The sequence below is a fragment of the Typopeltis vanoorti genome, chromosome 6, assembly GCF_054136105.1.
Source record: "Typopeltis vanoorti isolate ZY-2024b chromosome 6, IOZ_Tvanoo_1.0, whole genome shotgun sequence".
NCBI lineage: Eukaryota > Metazoa > Arthropoda > Arachnida > Uropygi > Thelyphonidae > Typopeltis > Typopeltis vanoorti.
Genome location: NC_143554.1, coordinates 86,382,184 through 86,399,581, shown reverse-complemented (window position 1 = coordinate 86,399,581; position 17,398 = coordinate 86,382,184). Strand labels below are relative to the sequence as shown.

The following is a 17,398-nucleotide window of genomic DNA, read 5'->3' as shown; positions in this document are numbered from 1 at the left end:
CACCAAGTAGATAATCAAGGATATCAGTCACCCACTGTGGTTGTAGCATGGTCAGCCTCTAGTCTTACAGCGCTTGGCACCTGAATTCATCAGTTGCAATCGCTGAAAATCGGAGTGTGGTGTGCAATATCAAGCTGTCACATTGACCGACCCATTTTCTTTGAGAAAACATTGAACAGTGCACTGTACCAAAACATCATCACTCAGTTCGTGGCTTTCCTTGAGATTGAAGAATGTGATTGCTGTTTTTTTTCAGCAGGATGGAAAACTTGCCATGCATCAAATGAAACAATGCAATTTTTGTAGGAGTAATTTGGTGACAGACTGATTTCTAAAGGACTTTAGCCCTCAAGGTCACCAGATTGGTCACCTCCAGATTTCTTGTTATGAAATTACCTGAAAGGTAAGATGTATAAAAATAATCCTCACACAATTGATGAACTGAAGATGATTTATGATGTCTTACAGCCATATCCAAGAATTAATTTTGTCAAGAAATGTCTTGTTCTCACTGTAGACATGAAATGAAAAACTGCTCCAAAATGCTCGATTTTATACCATGGTTCATTTGCATATATACAATGCCACTCATTTGTTGTTCAATAACCAGATTCAACATCACTTTTTACATAGTGTACCTAACTTTTATTATGTAATCAAATTCACACCAGCAGAGGAGCTGCCCAGTTAAACACCCCCCCCCCCCCCCAACACTGTTTTCTTCAGAAGATGAACAGTGAAAAATCAGGCAATATAACAAATTCACTCTTAGTGGAACTGAAAACAGACACCATTATAAGAAAAGTATCACTGGAGAAGAGGAACTTTCAGAACAATTAGAGAAGTATTATGATGACAAAATTGATGCTACAGTATGGAGGAAAAAAAAAAAAGTACTGAATAACTACAATATATGTTATGGAGTAAACGGGTTTATTAACAAAGAAGCATATGTTTATACATGATATGTACATCTACAACTATCGGGTGGAATCTTGGTCGAATAACGCATTAACAATGACAGATTATGTGCTCGAAATGGGCACCTTGTCTTTTAAAACGGGTTTCGTAGTGCATGCAAAGGTTCTCTGTCATCTTGGAGAACAAGGGTTGGGATATCTGCTGGATATATCATGTAATTTTTATCCCTTAGTTCATCAAAGTTTGAGGGCAGGTCATGGGGAAATACCCATTCCTTCAACATATCCCAAACAAAGGCATCAAGTGATGTGAGAACGTGCAGGATGTGGGAATTCTGTGAACCTCGAAATGAGTCTTATCCTGGGGAAATGTTCTGATAAATAGGCTCTAGAACCACATGATGTGTGATAGGTTGCTCCATCCTGTTGGAATACCTGTGCACGACATGGTGTTTTTTTGCACAACACATTCTATTCAAATCGTGGGTGAATGGAACCAACACATTCTCAATGTAGTTCATTACTTAAGTTCACGGTTACACCACCCTCTTCAATGAAGTGGGGCCCAATTATGCCATGGCTGGAAACTGCACACCATGTGGTGACCTTCTCCCTGTGAAGAGGTTTCTATTGGACAAATTCAAGTCTCAAGAAACCTGTACGTTCATCTGTTTACATGGCCACTTAGATGGAAATGCGATTTGTTCGAGAATTGGAGGAAGGAAGGATCTTCATAGACACTGGCTCATCTGTTTATTATAATGCATGCATGAACAGTATTCTTTTTGTGCAGCATAATCTGTTACTGTTAAACAATGATCCACCTGAATGACATACAAAAAGGCACCCAGCTCCTTAAGGATTCTCTGTAGTGACCACCTCAGTATCTCAAGTTTTACCACTGTTTGGCACTGACTGTGTTTCAAACTATAACACTTGCTCCAGCACATGCCCGTGATTCTCATTTGTGTTACCAGTTCGTGGTCTCTCCCAATAACCTTTGCATTGCAGAACATTCCTAGTACATCAGAGCTTTGTGATTAAGGCAATGATGACACTTATTGCTTGGGGGTCCGCTTAAGGAAATCATGAACAAACTGCTCACATACATGTTGTAGGCTTGGACCATTTGCTCTACTATCTCCATATGAATGAAAATAATACTCAGCAATAAACGTCTTTTCTTCCAACATCAACACCATTGCTACAGCTAAATGTAATGTGCAGACTCTACACATGCTCTTCTATTAATGTGCTTGCAGTCGAATGGCATATTTCATAGTGCACATACTGAAGAGGGATGTCAAAGTTCAATAGTTTTTGTTTGTTTTTTTTCCCTATAGAACCATATATTCAGGCAGCAGAGAATGGAAGGAATAGTGACAATATTCAACATTAAATGCAGAAATTTATCTAATTATTTTCTTAGAATGAATTGAATAAAAAAAAAAATCAAAGCATTAGAAAATAAAAACCAAATATTGGAGACTGAGTATATTCCAGATAAAACACCGACAAATTCAGCTAGACAGGCATGTGCTGAAGTTCTGAATGATAGAAAAATTACAAACTCACTGATGAACTCAAGAAGATAAAGATGCAGTCCTGGAAAAGATAATATTGAAAGTTCATAACAAATAAGTCAAAATGAGTACTTAGAGAATGCAGAAAAAATTTTTTAAAATGCTAAGCTATGTATAAACATAATTTTAAAAAAAATCATGGGAGACTGGTAAAATGATAAAGATATAGATCACGAAGGTGTCAAATGTAACTGGAGACTACTGAAAAAAAAAAAATAGTAGAAGAAAGATCATAAAGGGAACATAAAATCTGAAAATAAAGATATTCTGAATGTCTGGAATAATATACCTTGAGAGGTTATTACATGAAGCAAGCAGTGATAATATATATATATATATATATTCAAGAGAAATATCAATCAAAAGTATGTTATCAATATTTGAAAGAGAGAAAGTCATTAGATACTTGAAATATGCAAAGGCTGCTGGAGGATGATATTCAACAAGAATTGCTCAAATATAGAGGTAGTAAGGTTAAATTGATTAATGAAGTACAGTTGTCATAGTGCCCATCTACAAAAAGAGAAAAACTGAATGTGAGAATTACAAAAAAAAAACTTTCTTTATTGAGTGTTCCAAGTAAGATTTATGCAATCATACATGGAAGGGAGAAAATAAAAAAATAAAAAAAAAAAACTGTGGAAAGATAAGCTGAAAAAATATTGGTGCCCTCCACTGTCTTCCCAATCTCGAATGCACCTGTGACCACAACCAGGTTAAGAACCCCTGATATACAGCATATACTTCAATTGTAAGTCAGCTGTTGAAATTAAAGGAGGTATAGGAAAGTGGTTTGATGTAAAATGAGCCATAAAACAAGGGCACATGCTATCTCCACTGTTCATTAGATGGATCACATTATGAAGGAAAGTGGCATTAATCAGAGATATTAAGGGGTCTTTACTTTATGAAGATGTTATACTAGATGTTAATTAAATCCGTTAAAAGTCTTCAGGACTCTATTGAATAACAGGTAACAAGGTTTGGTATGAAAATCTTAGCAATAAAGAAAAAAAAAGTTTGAAAAGAGGTAAGAACACCAGAGACATCATCTGCATATCTGAATCCCACACAGCAAGTAAAATATTTTAGCTATTTAGGTACAATTTTTAGTGAAGATGGCAAACTAAATTTGGCAGGTGGTGGAAAGACAGCAAATTAAGAGCGATATTTACCAAAACACTAAAACTAACAGTTAACTATACTAACCAATTTTAATGTATTAATGTGAGAGTTGAAATAAGAATTCATCAGAGATATGAGGGATCTGAGAAAATCTAACAGATAAGCTTAGGCGTTGATGGTTATTCATGACTTATTTTTCACGGTATTAACAACACCACAAACACTTTTAACAACAAAGATGTTTTATTAATGCTAATATTTCGCTGATTTTCAAATCAGCATCATCAGAGCACAACACACATGTAAACGCGACAGTGAGTAAATGAAACAATATAATTGCAAAAGACAAAAGATCTAAAGTCCTATTTTGGCGCCCTCTAACGAAAAAAAAAAGAAAAAAGAAGAAAAAAAAAGCAGTTATCCAGGAGTTTTTCTTAGGATAACCGTCTCCCAAATTTTTGGCAAATTAATGCAACCATATTTGTTAAGGTTAGGAGAATTCTTCAAAGCCATTGCTGACTCAAAAAATAATCTTATAATAACCACATAATTTCTATTTGGTTGACTTTTGTTTTTATGTTTGTGGTTTTTAGTTGAAGCTGAAACTGGAAGGAACATGGAATATGCATTAATGGAGTCTTATTAATGCATATTCCTGGAGGGACCAGACTCCCTCCAAGGATTTAAAAAAAGTAAAAAAAATAAATAAAAAAAAAAAAAATCAAGATTATTTGCTAGTTGAAGAAGCCTCCTAATGCATTACCAGAGTTTAGTCAAGTATGTAGTTTAAAGCTGTACCCTAAAGAAGAAGAAGCAAATCTATTATCATAGTATCCTGTACACACACTAATGCACATGTGAGGAATCTGGTGATATTTTAAGCATTCATTCTGAAAATTTTATCACTAGAGGCATAGTATGTTTAATAGTCTGGGTCAAGTGGTATAAAGGTGAATGGGAGATAAGCTATAGGAGTTATCAACACTGTGAATAAACTAATACAAAACTCAAAATCAACTTATGTATATAGTTTGCAGAAGCTTCCTACATAAATGTTTATTTCAAGCTATAGCTAAACTTCTCCCTCTCCTCCATTTTCTGAAAATTTCAGCTAAAACAATTAGCTAATTTTCTTTCTTCAATCAAGTAAATTCACTCCTTTATAATGTGCTGCTGAAGAACATTTATTTTTTTTTTCAATCTATTGGCAAAAACACTGTCTTCTAATATGGCCTACTTCAGCCAAGTACTAAAAACACCAGCTATCTATCCTGAACTAACATATAAATTTCTTCTCTGTAGTCATCCCTCAACTTATGTTCAAGTTCCGTTCCATCCAGCAGGACGTAAATCAATACATTAAATCAACAGAATTATAGGGGTTAGAAACTTAACCGTAATAAGTATACTGTCATTTTAATTTTTAAACCTTATTATAAAACTGTACTGTGTGTGTGTTACTACCACTATAAAACAGGAGAATAATCACCCAAATCTTCTTCCACAATCACATCTTCATTACCTTCCCTGTGTGAATAATCAGGCTGTGACTCTTCTGGTGCAACCTTTGTTTTTTTGATGAAAATGTCCAATGTGCTTTGCTTATTCCTCTTCTTTTCATCATAGATTTGTTCATAGCAAGCAAACGCATCATGCACTTTCGTTTCTATTATTAAGTAGCATTCAACATTGGAGTCCATGTCTTCAGCCATTTTGAGAACATCGCTAACTGCAAAGAACATTTCTGCAAGACCCTTCACTGTAAATTGTTTAACTACCTCTTCCTGTTTCTCTTTTCCCTCTTCCTTGTCTCTTTCTTCCTCTTCTGCAATAGTTGTTCCTCCAGTTCGACCAATTCTTCAGGGGAACTTTCTATGAGTTGAATTATGTCGCCATCATTCACTTCGAGATTCAGATTGTTTGCTAGGCCCACTATTACAAACTTCCAAAAATCATGCACAAACCTTTTTAATGTCTTTTTTTTCCATACGCCACTCATTGAGAAGTCACTTCATCCCAAGCCACAGCAATATTTTTAATAGAATGATAAATATTGAACATTTTCCAGAATTGCATGAGAGTCTGGTCATTTCCTTTGGTAGCAGAAATGGCTTGTGAAAAAGTTTTCCGTAGATAATAAGCATTAAACACTGCAAGAAAACCCTGATCCATCGGTTGGATCAATGAAGTAGTGCTTGGAGGGAGAAAAATGACCTTGAATTTGGTGAAGATCACTGCTATAAGATGGATGACCTGGAGCATTATCTAGAATTAATAAAATTTTAAATTCTACATTTTCTTTCACACAATAGCTTTTTATCTCACTAGCATAACAGTTGATTAAGGCATCTTCAAACAATTTTTGAGTCATCCATGACTTCTTATTGTTCCAATAATGAATTGGGAGTATGCTTCCTAATGTTTTTGAAGATTCGTGGATTCTCAGTATGCCACATCGCAAATGGTTTCAGTTTACATTACCAGCCACATTACCCGTAACAGAATCGTAATGTGGACATTAAGAGCTTTGAAACTAGGTATAGTTTCAAAGATTTTAGCTTTTTGTGGATGAATGTCCGCTCAGGCAATTTTTTCTGAAACAAGGACATCTCATCCATATTAAATATTTGATGTGGCAAATAATTCTCCTCTATAATAATTTTATCCAAATTTTCCACAAACTCCTTGGCAGTCTTCTCAGCACTTGCAGATTCCCATACATTTTCACATTATGCAACGCAAAACGCTGCTTGAATCTCATGAACCAACCAGAAGAAGCGTTGAATTCGTAGCCATAATCAGCTTCTGCTTTCTCCTTCAAGTCCATGATGCAAGTAGCTTTTTCATATCACCGACAGGACCTTGTCGTTGCTTTGTCACTATCATCGATTTAATGGAAGCAGATCCTTTCACAGCCTCTATGATTTTATCCTTATTTTTCAAAATGGTCGTCACTGTAGAATGAGACCATCTGAAGTCATGTGTGATCACATTGACAGGCTTACCAGCATCATGCTTTATAACTTGCAACTTCAAGATCAATTGCTTGCCTCTTTTTCTGAGATTTTTCACTAGTTTTTTTGATTGTGCGTGTAGGGGCAATGTTGCCCCAAACATTGTGAAATATTTAATGATAAATACACAAATAACCCATTTCTCAAACACAAAATCAACAGAACTGTTGAAGACATGTGCCGACTGCCGAGGGAGGTTGCCACTGTGCATGCTTTACCTTATGCTCATCTGCATCTTGTTCGAAAGTATAGCCGAAAATGTTATTTATTCCCTTATGGGATCACGGACGTATCTTCGAGAGGATGTAACTCAAACAGACCTAAGTCAAGGGATGACTGTGTGTGTGTATATATATATATAAACTCAACAAATTCCAACTAAATAAATAATTCCTCCAATCCCACATATATAATGTTCTCTGGAATTTCAAAGACCAAACTTATGAGGCATAATCCAATATAAGCCTGATCAGAAACTTGTATATATATGGGCTTCATAACTTGTTCTACAAATGATTTAACTTATATTCTTCTGAGCTGTGTCTTACCAAAATCAGAACTTTTTCTTATGAACCAAAACACCTATATCCTTATATTCATTAACTCTTTCCAAAGCCTATCCATTCAATTTGTTTCCGTAGTATTACCTTCTTATCAAATTGTATGAACTTCATAGCAAAGAGAAATAACAAATTTTACTTTTAATGTTTTGAACCTAAATCAATTTTATGAATATGTATTAAAACAAAGCATTAAAAGCACTACTAGTTTCTCTGCTCCTAACTGCCGATTCTTATGAAATTTCTTAATAGCTTGATTAAAGGCAGAACACCACAGTCAAATATAAAAGCAAAAGTAAGCTTGAGCCAAAAGATTAGATATAATGTAACTCAGTATTCTAGATCTGTTCTTTTCCTGAATTTTTTCAAATGTTTCTATAAATATGGGATGAATGGTTGTTTAGATTATGCAATTCAGACTATGAAATAAGCATATTATATCTGAAAAAAAAAAAAAAAACTGTTTTGATTTGACTAATTTACATACAGAATGAAAAAAAAATAAAATAACTTCAAAACTATACCACATTCCTTTATGCTTGGCTAATGTACACACCTTTAGTTTAAACGCCCTTATGTTCCTCTCATATAAAGAAATTCAAACTGAGGTCTTTCCAATTATGAAAGCATTTCATAAACCTGAAATTAATTTCCTTCTCTGCTGCTTAAGTTTTTGAACAAGAAACTGCCTTTCCTTTCTTTTGTTAGTACTCTTTTTAATCACTTGAAAGAATTTTCTACATCCTCCATGGTGTCATAATGTCTCATTTTCCATTTTGCAAATAGAAGGCATTTTCAGTCAAAATGTCTTCTATTTGGGAAGCATTTTCAAGTCAAGTAAATATTTGTAGTATTACTTAGAACAACGTAAATATATTTTGGTCTCCTCTACTTGGTAACACAAATTTTACTGATATCATCAAATTGCTGATATGTATCCTCAAAGGGTATAAACAAATCATACATATCAGCAATATTATGATATCAAATTGCTGATCTGCTTTGAGTTCAAGTCAAATATCATCTATTCCTTTCTGGATTTCAGGCTTTTGAATGACCCCCCCCCCCCCATTTCTAGGACCAAAATACACTTGTTATTGTTTCTACTGACATTATTTCAATTTGCTATGAATTTTCATTAAAAGGGCATTGGGTCAGCTTTTATGTTTGTTGCAGTGAATTAACCATAACAGTATTTGCTATAGTGAGAGATAATCACACTAATGTTAAAAAAAATTTTTTTTAAAAAGATTTTTAATAGTAAATAAATACATACCCCCATTTTTTCCAGTCCTTTAGCCAAAACATCTGCACCTTTTTTCTGATTGACAAAAATAATGACAGGCGGTTCCACTCCCCTCTCCAGAATTTCAAGGAGTTTCTTTCTGCAATAAAGAAATGCATAAACATAGAACCAAAAAAAAGTGTCACTTATCATCATTCAGTAATTTAAACTTTGATTAATTGCATAAATATTAATGTTATTCTCCTTCTTAACAAAATTTATAAATTAATATTCATATCTGATTGATCTATAATAAGCTAACCCAACATCTCAATGTAGTTAACTACACATGGCAAGAGAGAGAGAGAGACTGAGTAGTCTAAAAAATGAGATTCACTAAAAGTTAATCCAAGATATTACTATTGCAACATGTGTCACATAAATAAAACAGCACATTAATTTTATATGTGCTTTCTCCTGACTTAAGCATTTCTTGAACGTAGCAATATGAAAGTTTACATTTTACAAAATACAGGTAATCCTCGTATAATGCAGATGTTAGGTTCCATAGAAAGAAATGGCGTGTTATATAAATCGCATTATGCGAGACCCAGATCACATAGAAAAAGTAGGGTTAGGTTCCGAAATCGTTTTTTTTTTAAGATTATATAAACAATGACATATCCAACAAAAAAATATTTTTATTTAATTCAGGTAAGTCACATAAGTTAAGAAAACATATAAACTATGAAACAAATACATAGTATAAAATTATAAAGTGTACGTAAACTTCATTGCACATAATACCTAAATGTTTTAGGCAAAATAAAATGAAGCGTATATTTTAATTGTCATCACTCTCTTCAAAAACTAACATTTCATAGATGTTCTTTATTTACGAGTGGCTGGACATCGACATCATTTGTATAATTCTCAGTGGTGCATACTTTGGCTAGTTTAGTTATCAAGAAGTCAGTAATAAGACCTTGCTTACCACTATTCTGCAATATTTTTATTAAGTTCATAATATGGAGCTAAACAAATATCCAATTGTGTTGTGAATTTTTTGGAGTGCTCCACTGAGAGATCATTATCCATAATATAACTTTCTTGCCAAGTTCAATCCTGCTAATTTCTTTAAACTGAATTCTTTAACGGATTCATTGCAATCACAATCTTTGGCAGAACTTTCCACGCCATTTGGTTCGACGTCATCTATTAATTGTACCAGTTCCTCCTTATTTAAATCTATTTCCCCCATCAATTAATTCACTAATTTCGTTTTCAACCATATCACAAAAGTACTCTAAGTGGCCATTACTATAAAAATAAATTTTTTTACATAAAAAAAAAGCATTACATATTGTATGTAACTCACCAAAAAATAAAGTGTTCAGCTTGAGATTAACACACTTATGATTTTTAATGCACTTTCCTGGCAGAAAACGAAGACAATTTTCAACAATAAATAGTTTATACGGTAAGCATTTGACATACATATGTGCTAAAGGAATATTTCCCCTAATATAAATTCGCTACTTATAACTACATGTATGATATGGGCAGATGCAAATTTAACAAAGATAAAATTTGATTTTTAGGTCTCATATTGAAAAATATATGAAAAGATAAAGGGTTACTACTGTTTATAGACGACTGTCTTATATTGAAACTGTGTTGTATAAGTACCGCGTTCATCAAGTTACTTATACAAAAGTACTGCGTTCATAAAGAGTTACTACAATTTGTAAACTGTGTTATATCGAAACCGTGTTGTATAAATACCGTGTTATACGAGGGTTACCTGTAAATGAAGTTAATGGAAAATGACAGCCAATGCCATGATGTATATCACAGTAAACCTGGAAAGCTATCAACTAAATTCATTTATTTCACAAAAATGAAGTAATAATTAGCTATAATAATATTATATTAAAGGTATGACTGCTTGTGTTAAGCTGAAACTAATGTCTGATTAGTTATAGCTTAACATAGCTTTCACGTAAAACAATTAGAATGTGTTTTAAATGAAACAGCCAGCATCTCTCATGTTGCTGGCTTTCCATGTATGTGTGTGTGTGTGTGTGTGTGTGTGTGTGTGTGTGTGTATATATATATATATATATAACAGATTTTTTTTGTCCCTTTTATTTATTTTCAGCTCTAGTAAAATTCAGCTTGCTTCATTAATTTTTTATTGGATTTATTCATGTTGTTTCAGCTTCTGTTGATATTTCTACACTCAGTTATTAGTCCTTCACGTTCAACTTCTAATTATATACTTTTCAACTCTATTAAGTCCTGTAGCAAATCCTATTGCCATCTTTACCTTCAAAAAAGACACTACACACACACACACACACACACACACACACACACACACACACACACAACAGACATTATATGCTTTCATTAATAAAAATTCTCTGCCTTATTACACAGAGATTCGTTGGTTATCTTGTCATAAGGTTCTAAAAAGGCTTTTTATTACTTTTAGAGGAGATCAAATTGTTCCTAGAAATGAAAAATCATGATGTTGCATTTCTTAATGATCAGACATGGGTACAAGATCTAGCATTCTTAGTTGATATTACAGGACATTTGAATGATTTAAATGTCAAACTTCAGGGGAAAGATCAGTTAATAACACACATGTATGATGCACTGGCAAGTTTTAGATGTAAGTTAGTTTTGTTTCGAAATCATTTAAAAGAGAATATTCTAAATTACTTTCCTATGTGTGAACAGTTAAACAATAAGAATCAAAGTTTTACCTTTTCTCAATATTTTCCTATACTAGAAAAGATAAAAGAAGGATTTGATAGGCAATTTAAAGATTTTAAGGAGCAAAAAGAAGTTTTTTTGCTTTTTACAGATCCTTTTTTCTTTAATTTCGAAAAAGCTCCTATTTGTATTCAAATGGAACTTATTGATTTCCAAAATGATTCCATTTTAAAAGCGAAATACCAAGAAGTTGGTGTACCAAAAATATACAGTAATAAAAAAGTTTGCAGCAAATACTCTATGTTATTTTGGAAGCACTTGTTTATGTGAACAATTATTCTCATGTATGAAAGGCTTTTATATATATATATATATATATATAAACCCAAAAATATTATTTTTCCTCAAAATATTTTCAGGAACATTTAAAAAATTCCCCAAAATATAGACTCCCCCCCCCAAAAAAAAATATAGAAATATTTTATTTCAACACAAACACAAACACAAAAAATTTCAAAACTGACAGGAGGCGCTGTAAATTTTTGTGATGGTTATTAATGAGAGTTTATCCTTTTTTTAGAATGTATAAATATATAAATATTTGATTTATTCAAATAAAATTTAATTTCGGTTTAATTTGGATTAAATGCTATCTATTGGAAATATTAATATTATTTTTTTTTTGAGTTGTCATAATCATTATACTATTATTTTATGTTTTGTAATGACTTAGAATAAATAAAATTTTTGTTATTAATTTTCCAATTTATTTATACTCATTTTTTCACTTCCTTTCGATTCTAATTAGTGCAGGTTTTTTTAGTCGAAAATTTTTTGTGGCCCACTTGAGATACACTTTTATAGCAAATGGCCCGCGGTCCAATTGAATTTGAGACTCCTGCTCTAATACAAATCTTTTTCTACCCTAATCATTCCATACATCCAAAATCTCACTTCCATTTCTTCTACACAGACTATGAATAGAATTATTTACTATTATAGCCTTCCTTCTTAACTTATTACAATTTTAAATCTCCTACTTTTCTTTCTCACTTCTTCCAGCAATTCTTTCATATCCTCTTTATACTGCATTTATCATCATCACTACTTAAATCCTCATTTGTTCCTACAAGTTCATATCTTTTCTTTTCTGTTTCTCAATTGTATTTATCACATTCTTAATTTTTGGGAATAAATCTGAGAAAGCTCAAAGTAATGGCTTTATCAATTGCATTTAATGAGCAAATCACTATACCATACAGTGTCTATTTTTCTTACATTCTACTTGATTTACCTTATCATTATTGTTATTCACTGACATCGTATTAACTTTCATACTTTGCTATTATTTTCTTGCTTATTTTTCTAAACATTCCTCAACTTTTTCTCTCTCTCAAGTTGACTGTCTAATAACTGTTTTAACTAAGAAATTTCATGGCAAATAATGATATAATAAAAAATATATAAGTAAAATAAATCTTCCTTTTATGAAACCAATTCTGCATTTTCTTTGTTTTAGTTTCCATTAATCTTAGAAACATAATCTCTCAAGTTACATGAATTTCAAATTGTGTGACTTTATCATGGAATGCATTACTTGTATAACTTGAAATATTAGTGGATTAAATTTTTTTGTGATGATTTAGTCTTACCTTTTTTCACTTTCAGTTACAATATACACTATCTGTTCAACACGCTCAGTAGGTTTGCCAGCAGATCCAATGTAAACAACAGCAGGCCTACGCAGGTAAGAACGAGCTAATCTCTCTACAGCTGGAGGCATAGTAGCAGTAAACATAACCGTCTGTTTAAAACAAAATGAGTGATATTAACTTAATGGATAGAGAAAAGAAAAATAATAATAATAGTAATGCCTTCTAAGGCAACAACACTAATTAAAAATATACACTAATGAACTATTTTTCTTTTCATATAAATACCATTCATTCTTAATAAGTGAAATCATATCTTTGATAAAATTATACATAAATAGTAAATCATAATGTTAAAGATTAATATAATGTTAATGCCTATAATGAAAAAGGGCACATGTCTTTTTAAGGTGTGTTTAGCAAAATGTATTAGTATCTATCAGATTTGTTATATCTGACTCCCACAAGCACTAAACAAATTTTAATGAAATTCAACATTTGGAATTTGTTGCAAAATTTTACAGAGCTATCTCAATTTTTGTCTGCCATTCACATGTAATTTTATTTATTTATTTTTTAATATGATTCTCACCCATGAAAGGTTGTAAACCTTATAGTACATTAGTATCATGGATGGGCTAAATAATTTTTATATATAATCTGGAAACTGCTTTCAAATTCAAAACATGGAACTTTTTCAAGCCACTTGAGGTCTCCAATACACAGGGCAGTGGCCTCACAATGGGCAATGAAATTCATAATCCACCTAAAAACAATTGCAAACATCCATCCCTAGAGTGGGATTTGAATCCAAAGCATGTTGGTTGGAAAATAAGTATCATAACAATTCAGCCAACCAGACAGCATCAGAGATGATCATATATCTCTCTGTGATCATCTGAAAGCTGTGCCTATGAAAACATATTACCAACTAGAATGGCACATATATTCTTCATGATGGTAAGTTTTGGAGCAGAAAGCTCAAGAATAAAGTAATGAAAAGAGGAACACAAATGGGAGAAAAAGAAATGTCAGAAATGTATATGGAATCTATATTTAAATTGTAAATCAGCAATTAGAATTGAAGGAAATACAGGAAGATGGTTTGATGTAAAATCACATGTAAGACAAGGATACACATTATCTCCACTCTTATTCATCATCAATATGGATCACATTATGAAAGAAAGTGTTATTAAACTTGATATTAGAATTGGAGATATCAGACTTAGTCTCCAGGATGCTCTACTAAATTGAATAACAGCTGTAACAAATTTGGCATGAAAATTAGCAATAAAAAGACCAAAAGTATGAAAATAGGAAGGAACATAGAAAACCTCAGCTGCATTTTGAATGCCAAGCCAATAGAACAAGTAAACTATTTCAGCTATTTAGGCACAGTTTTTAGTGATGACAAATTAAATTTGTGCAAATAGACAATAAGCAAAACTGCTATGCTTGAGAGCCAACTGAATAAATTTATATGGAATAAGAGAAAAATTAGCCAAAACACTAAACTAGCAATACACAAGATGGTGTATCTGTTCCTGTAAAAGTGCTAAGCTCGCTCGTTTGAAAATGCACTGGGCTTTGGCCAAGTGAAACTTGTTCTTAATTTTGACACAGTTCAATATTAAATTGGTGTGTTGGCACCTTTAGCTATATATATATATATATATATTAGGGTTACCAAGTAATTTTATAAGCTTGGTTATTTAACTCCTAATCCCAAGTATGCAAACAATTAAGTTTGCGCCTGAAACATAGTTCAAGTCTAAAGATGGTACAACACCAGAAGAGCAACTTATTGTAAAGGTGGGTAAAGCTCTGATCAGTATTCTTAGCATTTTCCCATAATGTAAAGCATATCTCACCAAAAGATGTATACTGCAATACATTATGGGTGGGGTCACTACCCAGACCGGTTTCAACCTTTTTTGAGGTCTTCTCAGTGAGTATTACCAACTAGAATCGCACATAATGCATTGCAGTATACATCTTTTAGTGAGATGTGTTTTACATTATGGGAAAATACTAAGAAGTGATCAGAGCTTTACCCACCTTTACAATGAGTTGCCCTGGTGTTGTACCATCTTTAGACTTGAACTATGTTTCAGGCACAAACTTAATTGTTTGCATACTTGGGATTAAGAGTTAAATAACCAAGCTTATAAAATTACTTGGTAACCCTAATATATAGTATCCCCAAGTTAAAAAATTAATTACATACATATAATGGCAATAAGTCAATAATAGTTATTTTCTTATCAGTCTGTGTTCTCATCTATACCATTAAAATTAATCAACATGTACAACGAACACATAAGTCTTCCCACACGTTTGAGGATTCTTCATGAAGACGATATCATACGCAAAACATGACAATATGGTAAGTGCAAGTTGAAATTGGTGCAGCAACTGAAAAGGTGCTGAGACACCAATTTAATACAGAACAAGTTTCACTTGGCCAGCACATCACAAATGAGTGAGTTTAGCACTTTTACGGGAACAGATAAATGCTACTTACCTGGAGCTACCTAAAATAAATTCATCCATCAATGCCCTATTTAATATTTTAAACCCAGAACTGTGGGATATCCTGAACAGCATATCTGATGCAACAGCTAAAAAAGAATTCATCAAAGTTAAAAACCAGCACCAGAGAAAATTTGAAATTTTCCAACAATATAGTGCTATGCAATGACTGAAATTACAACAAGAAGATAGTGTCGTTGTGAATTGATCATCATTAACCCTAACCAAAGAAGCCACTAGTGCATTAACACGTTCGCTGCCACGCTACTTCAGCATAGTCTGTTCCCGTACGCTGAGCAATTTCACTTCTTCGAGGTCAGTACGGTAATCTCGTTGCCGACGGTAAGCGTCATACAAGTATACTCGTAGTAGGCTTGTGCAGAGCATATACCATCTGTGAGAATACACAGTTTTGATGCTAGCTCCACAAGCCAAGCATTTTCACTTTTTCAAGGTCAGTACAGTAATCTTGTTGCCGGCAGTAAGCGTCACACGAGTATACTCGTAGCTGGCTTGTGTGGCTGGTTTACCAACTACGAGTATACTCGTAGTTGGCAGCGAACGTGTTAAGTCAGGAACACAATTTTGCAGTTACTCCCAAACAAGTTCCAAAAGCCAAAATAATGGCTTCCGTTGAATGGATAATATACAACCTGCCCCCAGCAACAGCCAATAACATTCGTTTAGATGTGGCCAACATCTTAATCCATTCTAAGCCTCCCAAAAATAATATCCCACATAAAGAGATCATTGCTCTAAAAGAGCTACACAATAACATTATCATAACCAAAACAGACAAAAGGGAATATAACTGTAGTGATGGATTCAATAGAATATGAAAGCAAAATGTACACACTTCTACAAGATCAGTCAACATACCAAATTATAGATTGGGATCCCACCAACTCACAAAAGAATAAGGTGTTCAAATTATTGAAAAAGTCACTTCCTAGACTAAAGAAACAGTTAACAAACTCAAGCCTTTCTATGTTACGTTATAGACTTTACACCCAGGATATATGGAGCACCAAGTTTTAACAAAAAAAAAAAGGTAAACCCTTGCACCCTATTGTGGATAGTATAAACAGTCCCACATATAAACTTACTAGATGTTTAGCCACTCTCACAAACAATTCTCCCCTCTTTTGTTAAAAATTCTATCCACCTAAAAAGTATTTTAGAAAACCATACCTTAAAAAGTTCAGACATAATGATGAGTTTTGATATCACACTATTCACAAATGTACCATTAATTGAAACCATTGATTTACTAAAGTCACCCTTTCCCCCTGATATATTTCAACTATTTAAATTCCCTACTTTCCCTATTCCCTTTAAATTCCCTATTTAAATTCGCTACTGGGTCCGAGAAAGCCGATGCAACTGTTCCTGGATCACAGGGATCAGTCGAGAAGTATGTTATGTGGTCAGCCAATAGAGTTTCTCATCTCCTAACGTTAAATATAAGAACGCTGCTAAAACAAACCTGATGGAAAAAGAACTTGCTAGGATTAAATGGGACATTGTGGGTTTGGCTGAAACCCACTGGACAGGAGAAGGAGTTATAAATCTGAATTCGGGGAAACTATTCTACTCAGGCAGAAAGAACAATATACATAGAGAAGGAGTTGCCATCCTAGTGAATAACAGTTTACAAAATGCAGTCATGGCCGTAGAACCCTATGGCCCAAGAATGATCGCGAGCAGACTAAAAGGTAAAAAGAAAAATGTTCACTTTAAAATTATTCAAATCTACACTCCCGACCAGTCACATGAAGATGAAGAAATCAACATTTCTTATGATAAGTTACAAGATTTGATAGACAAGACTAATAAGAAAGATATATTAATCGTGATGGGAGATTTTAATGCTAAGATTGGGTAGTTCACCCCAGGCATGGAGGATGTGATGGGTAGGTTTGGAGTTGACAATAGAAATGAAAGAGGAGAAAGAATACTAGAATTTTGTAAAGCAAATAATCTATTTAACTGCAATACCCTTTTTTTCAATAGACCTTCCCACAAATACACATGGACCTCACCAGATGGTACAACAAAGA

General features: G+C 33.1%; 1 protein-coding gene across 1 annotated transcript in view; it reads right to left on the bottom strand.

Annotated features, from left to right (window-relative positions):
- Positions 1-17,398, bottom strand: part of LOC150105665 (putative ATP-dependent RNA helicase DDX23) — a 238,942-nt gene that overhangs the window by 19,101 nt on the left and 202,443 nt on the right. Inside the window, exons 15-16 of the mRNA XM_090394985.1 lie at positions 12,804-12,955; positions 8,479-8,587 (exon numbers count right to left, since the gene is read on the bottom strand). Coding sequence (XP_090251111.1) covers positions 8,479-8,587; positions 12,804-12,955 — 261 coding nt within the window. The remainder of the gene's footprint in view (positions 1-8,478; positions 8,588-12,803; positions 12,956-17,398) is intronic.